We start from the raw sequence: 11,353 nt of genomic DNA, 5'->3' as shown, positions 1-11,353 counted from the left end.
TTATGATTAATTTTTGCTATTACATTGCTAACAAAAATTGATTCAAATTTGATGACTTATAACAATAAATGGAAGGGCCCACCAATTTAGTAAGCAAAAACACCTCTGTAATCAATGTGTATATGTGTGTGTGGTGGTTTTACTCAATGTGCAGCATACTTAATGATTGCATTATTTTAATTTTGGCCATAGGCAATCTCAATATTATGATCCATCAGCTGTAAGGACGAATGTTCTACAGTAACTGACACGTGAGCAAAAACAAAGTTGCATGACATGATCATTTCAACAGTTTAGCTGGAGCAGAACTTAATAGGTCATTTTCCACTGTAATGTCATTTTCCACTGACGTGTCATTTTTGTATAAAATCTAATCTATTAAAAATGTGGGACATATGATAAAAATAAATTTTAAAAGAAAACAGAATGATCCATTGATCAGCCACACTACACCGCTCAAAATCAATCACATCCGATGGTTTCAATTCACCTAGTTATATGGCCCACCTGATGATTGAATTACTCCAATTCATATAAAATTATCTTCATCATATGATCCACCATTTACACGGACAGGATTTTCTCTTATAAGCCACACATAAGAGACAAATAAAAAAGGTTGCATGATAGCTTAATATACAACATTGTATGGGATCATTTCAATAATCTAGCCGGTACAAGACCGACAGCCGGCTTTCATTTTCAAGTAACATCAAAACCCACCCCTCCCCTCCGATTTTTTAAATTCCCAAAATACCCTTCTCCCTCTCCCCACCCTTCAAAAACCCTCTCTCCTTTTCTCCAAATCCCCTTTTCCGCGTCTCTCTCTCTCTGTCTCGTCCATGGAGCAGCAGCAACAGCAGACCGCCATCCCTCAGAGAAAAGGGCAAAAACGGAAACTGGAGGAGGAATCTGCAGCAACAGCGGTGGACGAGGACGACGACGAAGAAGACCGAGAGATCTCAGAAATCTCCCCCGATGCGCACCACGCGCTAGCTTGCGAGGTGAGGGCGCAGGTTAATATCCTAAGCACCACCTTCTCTTGGAAGGAGCCCGACCGATCGGCCGCCAAGCGAGCTACCCACGTTCTCGCCGAACTCGCCAAGAACGGTATAGCCTTTTGCATTTCTTCTTTATTTACAAGATCTGGACCGTTAATCCGGTCGGCCCCGCCACGGGCATGCGGTGGCCTGAAAATCTAGTCGGTCTACTCATTGGGTGGGCCACACGAATGGAAGTTTAGGAAAAGGAGACGATCCAAGGTCTGTATTTAAACTGCATCGGTTTCATGCTTTGTCTGGGGCATATTCATGGCTGCGGCTGCCTAATGAGTGGCCTGGATCATGCACATCTGTTCCATGTTAGGGGTCAGCGTTCTTATCTGTTTCTTTCTTTGTTTTCGTGTTTGCAGAGGATGTTGTGAATGTTATAGTTGATGGCGGGGCAGTCCCCGCGCTAGTGAGGCATCTGCAGGCCCCGCCACTGCCGAGTTGCGGGCAGAGGCCTTTTGAGCACGAGGTTGAGAAAGGGAGTGCTTTTGCGCTCGGGCTTCTTGCCGTGAAGGTAATTCGGGGTTTGCCTTATTATCTTTTTCTTTCTTTTGTTTTCTTTTTGGAGTGTAGTGGCAATTCCTGCATTTCAATTTCTTTAGTTATTCTTGTATTTTTGTTGGAGTATGCATGGAAGAATATGAAGTCAAACAGTTGACTGATTTGTTTGGGCATGCAATGGGGTTGTTGACGACTGCCTTTGTGGATCTATTTTTGTGCATTGGTAAACCACCTAAACATTTTTGGGATAAATTGGTAGAGACAACTAAAGAAGTCCACTTCCTTTTGTCCTCTCTCCATCCTCGATGTTCGTACCATTAATACACATCCTGCTCATGGTGTTCGTTCTTCGTCTGCCATTTGACACTGACCAAATGATCTTGAACCTTAGAGTATCTAGGAGCAAGGCGGATATTTGGTGAAATTTGTTGAGGATCTTTGGTTGGTGGAAAGGTCATCAATTTCTCTTTGATTTGAAAAAAAAAAAAAAAAAACAAACTCTATGGAGCAGCAAGGAGAAAGGGGGCAAGTGTTAAGGATTTTATGTGATATTTGGAGGAAGAAGATCTTCGGATACTTTTTTTAGAGACTTCAAGTAAGAGGAGATTGTGGGAATTAAAAACCACATATTGTTTTGGGAGTGTTTTTTCTGATGGGAAGCTGAAGATATAAACATGACTTCAAGTAAGAGGAGATTGTGGGAATTAAAAACCACATATTGTTTTGGGAGTGTTTTTTCTGATGGGAAGCTGAAGATATAAACATGAGACTGGGCTCTTAATGGATCTTTTTCATCTAAATCTTTTGTTGAAGTGTTGAAACCTGACAGAGTATGGGGGTTGAGACCTGATGCAATCTGGTTATTGAATAAATGAGAATTCAATGTCCCCTATAGCTGATGAAGTAAACACCACAGGAGAATATTGGAATGTTGAGGGATGAACAACTTATGAATTTGGAATCTTCGAACTAGTTACAATTACATCAACAAGAACTCTGAAAACTACAAAAAAGTGTAGTGCCCTCTAGATTCTAGAACAGTCCTTTTTATATGCCTTATGGACATGCTGTAGATTCCATATGAAATCTTTAATCAAGATTTTGCAACTCTTGGACTGATCCCAAAATCTATTCTATCCAAAATAACATATTTAGTAGCAGTTGTATTTTCAAGGATTTCGATCAGAAATCAGCTCCCAGAGTCATCAAAGAGTCAGTCTAAAAATAGCAAGTGTCCACGTCCAGATTGGCAAAAATTAACAACCACAATATCCCAAAATGTGCGGTTGTAGTCCCAGATGTTCAGCACCCAAAATTCAGCAGCAAACATTCATAAAATTCAGCCATGGTGGGCCTTAGGCCTGCATCATACTCCTCAAGGTGGAGGGAACTTGACTTGGACGAGCTTGATAGTTGATACTCCATGTAGATAGTAGAGGTTTGACTTTGACGAGTTCAATACTCCTTGCAAATAGTAGAGTTTTGCACATTAGACCTTTTCAATTCATTGCTAGTAATCCGTGGGCATTCAGAATCACGCTTGTTCATTCATTTCGTCAAATACTCCTTGTAATGCCCACATCTTGTGTTTATGGTCTTCATACGCACAATACTTGTTCAACTTCTTTTGTCTTCTTATTTGGGAGCTTTATCCATATCGACAAGACGACAACAAATTGGACATGTATGTTAGACACCTTGTGAGGGCAGTCAAACAAATTGGCCAAGTTGAAACTTGAAAGTCAGTGGGGATATTCTAGTTGTCTGGCAGGTTGATCTTGTAGGCTTTGTTATGCGGCTTCTTCTTGACTTTGCATGGCCTAATCTTTATAGGCTTGTGCCTATCATTGGTTCCTGTAGGAAACCTTTCTTTTAGTAGATAAACTGTAACCAATTCGCATTTGGTATAATATTATCTTTGTTCCTGAATGCTTGATGTGCTTGGGATTTCTCTCTTTGATCCTCTCTCTTTTTTTTTTTTTTTAAAATTTTTTTTTTTAAAATAAAAATCTCAACTTGCTAGTTTCGGAAGTGTTTGGCTTGCATGTCAACATCATCCCTTGATCTTTGTAATGATAATGGTACTAATTCAAATACATAATACAAACTTATACCGTTCATGATCCCAAATGGAGATTTCCTCATGGTATGATATATGGAGTTAAGTAGGCAAGCAAGGCTTGGGTTAAAGATAGGTCCTACTAAGATACATTGTCACCACCCATGGTACTCTTCAAAAGGTTACAAAGGCTTCTATTGATTGCTCAGTTTGGTCACTTGTCTGAGGTTCATGCGTATTAGAAACCTAAAGCTTAATCCTTAGACATGGTTTGCAGTTACAGTTGTTGGCAACTTGCGAAGTCTTAGAATTTCCTTGAAGATGTTAACTATATGCATGGTGTCCATCTTCTCTTGCACAATTATGGAGTGAACTATTTTTGGGAAATGGTCTGCTATGCTGAAGATACAATATGCTCCATTATGAGCCCTAGGACAATGTTTGTAAAAAGATCCACCCATGGTGCAGCTGGGATGGAAAGAGGTGTCTCATAGTTGGGTGTTGCATGATTAGTTGATATATCATGAGAGATCGAATGTTGACCACTGTGAAGGAGAAATAAAATATCAACCCCATATGCATAGCTCGGTGGATCGTCGAAGATTGAATATGCTCCTCTGTAAGCTCTAAGAAGACCCAAAATGAAGTTTATGAAAAGATTTGCCCATAGTGCTATTGGGATGGGAAGATGTATAGAAAGGCTAGTGTATCGTACATGCCTTTTTGAAACGTGACATCGACGAGTACGTGCAACAAATCATGCAATACTATGATGCATCTGGGGCTATGATAGTATTTCTTCGTCAAAATGGCCGATATTCAATATCTTACGGCCATAGTATGGCATCAACGCCCAACTCGAACACTTGTAAAAGCCGACCAACTGATTGACAACCAGCTATGAGTCTCTAATGATTTTTACTAGCCCCAAGCTCCATCAAGATTTCAAGCCCAATGATCAAAGCTTACATTTAAACTCGAGTTGTAAAGCATAGTCTTCTCGTTTCTCACTCGGGGAGGATGATAATAATTTTGGCGCCTAATGACCATTCTTTTTTTGAGTCATCGAAGATTAGCTTCCAAGGGGTAAGATGGACAACGTATATACCCAAGATATTAGGAATGATCTGGTCGTCTATCCTTAATGGGTGGTCGGTTAAGAAATCAGCTAAAGCCTGGCCCTTAACATCCTATTGGGATACATATTTGAAACTGAATTCAAATAAATAGAGAATCCATTTTCTAATTCTTCCTCCCAGGATCGACCTTGTGAGCATATACTTAATGAGATTAGTCTTTGTGATGACGTGGACTGTTCCTATTAATAGGTAATGTCGGAGCTTGGTAACAGTGAAATACAAGGATAAGCACAACTTTCGATGGCCGAATACCAACTTTCGGTATTGTGTAAAGTCCGGGATAGATAATGAATCATGCTCTTTCCTATCGTCGCTCTGCCGGGCTAACAGAGCTCTAGTTGATTCTTCATCCGCTACTATGTAAAGTCGGAACAACTGATCCTTTCTAGGAGGGATTAACACCGACGACTTCGTTAAGTGTTCCTTGATTTCTTTGAAGGTGGCCTGATATTCCTCTTGCCATGTGAACTTGTCTCTTGCCTTAAATTTGATTAGCGAGAGAAATCATTAATCTTACAAGCCAAATTGGAGATAAATTGGGGCAAAAAAGTTAATTTGGCTAATAAATCTTTGTATCTCCTTGTTCTTGGGCGGCTGGGTTTTTAGAATAGCTTGGACCTTGTTTTGGTCGACCTCTATTCCTTGTTGATGGAAGTAGAAGCCCAGGAAATTTCCCGCGGAAAACCCAAAGGCACACTTGAGCAGGTTCATCTTGAGCTTGTGCGTCCTCATTCGTTCAAACAGGCATCTTAAATATGCAAAGTGGCCGTTTAGGTCGACTATTTTCACCATTACATTGTCAATATAGACCTCCATAAATTTACCAATCATGTCATGAAGAATGTCATTCATGGCCCTCTGATATGTTGCTCTGGTGTTCTTCAACCCAAAAGGCATTACAACCCAGCAATAAGTTCCAATTGCCCATGGACATCTAAAAGCCGTCTTGTGTAGGTGTTCAACAACAATGTATATTTGGTTATATCTAGAATGGCCATCCATAAATGACATGATTGTGTTTGGCGGCCCTATTGACAAGTTGATCTGCAATCAGTATTGGGTACTCATCCTTTGGGGTTACCAGATTAAGATTTCTAAAGTCTGTACATACTCTTAGCTTTGCATTATTCTTTATGATTGGAACAATATTCTTGATCCAGTTTGCGTATTGGATCGACTAGATGAATTGGCCCTTGAGTAGCCATTCAATTTCTTCTTTGACCTTCAAGGTGAATTCAGAAGTCATCTTTCTTGTTTGGCTATTTAAACGGCTTGAACCCGTCCTTGATGGAGAGAAGGTGCTCCATGAGGTCTCGGTCGAGGTCGGGCATCTCATGTTAATCCCAAGCAAAATAGTCAGAGAATTCTTTCAGGAGTGCAATCATTTCCATATGGGCCCGGGGGTCCAACACTGCACTAATATAAGTCGACCGTGAGTTCTCTTATATTCCAAGGTTCACTTCGAGTTGAGGATCTTGGACATTGGCCTTAGCGTCGTCCATCTTCGTAGGTGTAAGTTCTAAATCATGGAATGCCATGCCATCTTCAATCACTTCATCTTTCTCGAGTAAGCATTCTACAATGTTGATGTGGCATCCTCCGTGATCAATCACATGTTCGAGGCAATATTTGATTTTGCAAAGGGTAGTTGTGGTTTTGGCTTCTCTGTCTATCTTTGTTCCATAATCCATTAAGGAACCTCTTCAACAAAGTATTCAGTTGGTGGCTGATATGGGACGATCACATTCGGCTCGTTAGAGAGTTCATGCATTAGAGTGGTAACACTATTAATGAAGGAATCAAGATCTGACTCAGATTCTGTTGAATCCACTTTGCTAATTAGAGTGTTGAGCTCTATCGCGGGGTTCATTGCGGTGGTGACCCCTTTCGGATGACCGTACTTGTCTTGCCTGATAAATCGCAATGGCTTTATCTGCCCATCTTAGAGATTGGCTTTGGTGACATTGGACTGGGCTAGAAATGGTCAATTCTGCACATACGATCTCATCTTTATTCCCCTTCCATAGGATCAGGAATTGGAGGGATGAGGGGATGGACTGGTTCGAATGCATCCAATCCCTTCCAAGAAGTGCGTTATAACTGGTCGTGGGCTTGGTGACGACCTTTCGACTTCTGACAAAAAACTCCATGGGCAAGACCCCCTTTGTTTTCGTGATCCTACTAGCGAAGTGAGAGACTGTGACCTTAATTGGCAGTAGATCACATGATGTCTTGCCGCGCTTATGGACAATCGTCATTGGCATTATAGTGACGGCTGCACCTTTTTTTACCATGACTCAGGTGACTAGACAACCTTCCATGTGTGATGTCACGTACAGGTACAGGGGCTTCAGATGCTTTGTCATCATGTATGATAGCTTCATGATGACGACCTTCTCAGCTTCCTCTTGTTCAATGGTGATTGATAGCCTAGTACCATAGCCATGGCTGTTGGTGGGAGAAGATTTCTCAGCCCGGCCTGCAATTTCGCCTTCCTCCACGTCTTCTGCCATATGGTTTGGCTGACCTTGGTCTGGCTTTGCTTGGAACACCATTGGTAACACAAATACCATGTTACAGCTGAGCGTGAGGTGTGACCATGTCTCAAATTTGACCATTGTTGTGTTGCCACCTTTATCGGGCTCAGGGGCTTCGATTTGGCTTCCAGTGTCTTATAGGAAGTCCTTGGCTCAAGGTAATCCTTGGAAGGACTGATTGGCCGTGTAGTACAAGTGAGGAATCGTTTCCCAAAGTACTTGCTCCTCAACTCGTGGTCCCAACCGTTCAACAATTGGCCATGGCCTTTTTCGGATCACGCGCTCCGCTATTGCGAATGCTCTATCTGTGACACTCTGTCTTTGGAGCCTATGTTTTTTGCGTCCTGGTCAAACCCTAAGGTGCCAGTGGGAACTTTTGATGAACCACGATGGTCTATCGGTCCGTCCGGGCCTTAGTTGGCCTGACCATCCTTCGTCTTTTAGGCGGTCTCTGTCCATGATATGTCTCTTTAGAGCTTGACGAGGTTGCTCCTGGATCCTTGGGTCTTGATTTTTCAGGACAAGTCTAGGTCCTTGCCTCCTGGCATATGACATGGTTCAACATTGGCTTGTTTCCCCGTGTTCAAATGAGGGGCGTGACCTTCATGGTTGTTGACTAGTCGCCACAATGGTCGTCCGGCGCGCGACTCTTGGGTTCACAGCAAGGGGTCATGATGGTTGTGTCAAGGAGTCAACTGTTGTTGTCAGCAATGGTCGTTTGGATTCTTCACGAACGTGCTTCGAATAGCATGCGCAAAGCCCAAGTTGTTTAGATGGCTCAGCAGTGTGAGTTTTCTCCTTACCCTTCAGCCGGATATGTTCGTCCTGCGAGGTGTTTGGGGCTAGGGTTGGTAGTGGAACAGGCGTTTGGTTTGTAGGCGGAGTTGGCAACTTCTTTAGTGGTTAAGGTGTCACCATCTTCTTCTCTGAGGAATGGCTGATCGTTTTTAGTTCGGCCATAACGACATTGGCATCGGCCATTTTAGGAAAAGGATCTCGATCAATCCCCAAGGCCTCCTTGTTGGAGAACTTGAGGAGGCTTTGTCGATATTCTCTTGAATAATATTCCTAAAAATGACAGAATTCTTGGTAGAATGAGTTTTGGACCCGTGCCATTTACAAAACTTCCCTTTCTTTAGTTCGACAGATGGAATATTCTGGTACTTTGGTAATTTGATAAACTTGAACTCCAAGAGGTGTCTAAAGATCTCATTGGCCTTGGAGGTGTTGAAAGAGTATTGTTTAGGCAACTCAAACATATTCTTTGGAGGATTTACTCTAGCAGGAGTTTGGGTCTCTCTTTAAGGCCGAACATTCGTAAGGTTGTTTTGCCACCACCTCAGTGATGGCTAACTTGTAATTAGGATTGTGGTAGTATTTGCTATGCGACGAGTTCATTCTTTGACATTCCTCTCGGAAATCCATTCATAGAGGTTGGCTTTGACCGAAAATTCAAAAAGGTGCCTTAAGTGCATGCCGTCGAACTTCTTACGAAGCTCGAAATCCGTGCAGTTGAGGGCAAGTTTGGTGAACTCGACCTCGGGTAAAGCCCCATTGAGCATTGGTTTTTCGCTTTTTTGAGCCGAGCAATAAATCGCTTGGCTGATTCTCTAGGAAAATTGCCCAAGTCTAGAGAGATCAGACATGGAAACCTTAGGCTCGGTTTGATGAAATTGCATATGAAATCTCTCCTCCATCTCAAGCTAGGTCTGGATCGAGTTAGGAGGGAGATTGATATACCATGTGAAGGTGGCCCTTGTGAGGGATTTACCGAATAGCTGGGGCTTCAAGAAATTATGGGTCGAAACTTCACCAGATTGTGTGGTGAAATGATTGATGTGCTCGATGGTGGTGGTTTCACCCTCTCGAAGAAAAGAGTGAACCCCAGGACCTTGTATCCTCTAGGCAATTCAAAATATTAATCCACTCAGTTGGGATAAGGTTTGCAGTAGATTGGTGGAGCGACTTGTCGGCCATTGGGTTCGATGTCATACTCTTGGGTAAGTCGAATGACATCGTCATGGGCAATTGGGTGTTGCTGTTGCGATTGCGGTTGCGGCCCCCTAGGTATCTCAGGCCTCAAGTAGCCATGATGAATTGTCGACACTACAGGAGGTTTCCACCTGGGGTAGTCAACTCTAGCATGATAGTTTTGCGGCATTGGTGGCATATGAGGTTCCCCTCTGCGCCGATTGACGCCTGCATGGAGTTGCCCCCCACCTGTTCTCCTAGCCACCACTGGAGGTGATAGAGGGTGACCTTGAGGTTTGGCCCGACCGATCCTTGTGAGTGGAGTTTCAGACGGCTGTCTCGCCTCTAATTCCTTTGGGGAATTATTGACAGGTTGATGGGTCATTGTTGTTGTAAGCCATCTATCATCCTGGCGAGACTCTCTGCGTAGGCCTTGATGCCTTCTGCGATTTATCGCAACTCTCCTCGCTTGTCAAGGATGTGATGTGCAACGTCATTTAGTGTAGCACTCGGTTAGGAAGAGGATCTTGTGTCCACATCAATGGTTATGCCTGTTGTCCCTCGTCAAGTGGCTCTTTCACAACCTCAGGTGGATTACTAGCCCCATATTGCTTTATTAAGAAGTGCTGATATAACACACCAAGTTCCACTGGGCGTGCCAAGAAAGTGTTGTTGTTCAATCGGGACGTGGCCACATGTATAACGAACGACCCGAATTGGGTCAAACGTGTGTGATTAAGAATAGTGTCGGGCGTGCCAGAGTCGTACTTGACTTGAATCGATTAAACGTTTGTTACCCCAAGCGTCAAGAGAGCCGGATTAGACCAGACTTGTGAAGGTTGGCTTGACTGTTCAGCCACCAATTGTTATAGCGATCAAGCGATTTTAGAAGGGGAGGGTTAGTCCTTCAAAATGGTATCTCTTTGTCTTGAGCTAAGGACTTTTCTTTCAACGGTGATATCATATCAAGTTTCTTAGTAAATTAATAGCGGATGGATATGATTAAAAATAAGGCTGATCGTTGATTTTATTAATTGGAATGTAAGAGTAGTGCAATCAACAGAAAAACAAAAAAATTAAGATGAGAAGAAAATGAGTACCTATGACGGCTTGTGATGGCAAAACGGCCATGGAAAGGACTACACGGTTGTGAGACAGTCGTGGTGTGAAGTCGGTGTGATGTGACTGGTGATCTATCAAGTAGGAACCCGATGATGGGGTATTCGACGGTGGTGGCCGTGGACATTTAACCTATTTCTATGGTGTACTACAGTTATGGCGCTAGATAATAACGAATTTGAACTAATGTAAGGGCTTCGGACTTGTTGCAGCGTGGCTAGACAGTAGTGGAGTGTCTAAAGCTAAGAAGCTAAACTAAGGATAAACAGTGTTGCGCTGTAGAGAGATTGATTGATTGTGGCGAGGGTCTGAAACTCTTCTTCGAGTGCTGCTTTTATAGATTTCTAATAGGTGGTGGCCACGTCATGGTTTCCGTGTGAATCTTTGATCACTTAACAGCTGTGTCTTAACAAGATTTGAAATCCTTGTTGTATGGTGCTATTTGCTTCTAATTTTGAATGGACTTCCCGTTATACGCTCTTAATTTCTTGTTGCCTCTGAGAGATCATCGATCATCCCTGGGAAAATTTCTTTTAGTGTTGATCTATTTCTGATCTAGGACGACTATGCCGTGTGTAAGCTGGATTGCGAGGAATCCACCATCGACAAGACTTTGGAAACTTCCTGCATACGCAAAGCGGCCACCTATGTTGCTCGTGCGTTGGTCACATGTCTTATAAATGATATCTGCCTTTTCTGGTAGATATGTGTACGACTATGAGTGGGGTTGCTTTTGGCAGGCTACGTGTCGCTGACAGACAAGTGTTGGCAGTCCCTCATGGCACAAGTATGTTTTCCTCCCACCATTTGTACAGTGTGTTGACATGTGGCGGCTTCTTACTGGGTAACGTGGACTATGTCAGGCCAGGTGTAAGCACATGCTATGAGTAATTTAAAACATTGGCTGCAACAGACTGTTATTGAAGTGTTTGGGAAAGGATGAGGCCGTGATTGTTATGGGCGAAGTACACTAAGGCA

The 11,353-nt window shown here is 42.8% G+C and overlaps 1 protein-coding gene across 2 annotated transcripts in view; it reads left to right on the top strand.

Annotated features, from left to right (window-relative positions):
- Positions 1 to 724: 724 nt before the first annotated feature.
- LOC131226036 (ARM REPEAT PROTEIN INTERACTING WITH ABF2) overlaps positions 725 to 11,353 on the top strand; it is a 31,421-nt gene continuing 20,792 nt past the window's right edge. For both annotated transcript variants that reach the window (XR_009161633.1, XM_058221687.1), the window contains exons 1-2: positions 725 to 1,110; positions 1,412 to 1,563. Coding sequence is in view for 1 of the 2 variants with exons in the window: in XM_058221687.1 (XP_058077670.1) it covers positions 843 to 1,110; positions 1,412 to 1,563 (420 nt within the window). In the remaining variant the exon portion in view is untranslated. The remainder of the gene's footprint in view (positions 1,111 to 1,411; positions 1,564 to 11,353) is intronic.

Source organism: Magnolia sinica, chromosome 14, assembly GCF_029962835.1.
Source record: "Magnolia sinica isolate HGM2019 chromosome 14, MsV1, whole genome shotgun sequence".
Taxonomy (NCBI): Eukaryota; Viridiplantae; Streptophyta; class Magnoliopsida; order Magnoliales; family Magnoliaceae; genus Magnolia; species Magnolia sinica.
Note: the sequence above shows the minus strand (reverse complement) of the source record. Positions and strands in the feature narration are given on the sequence as shown.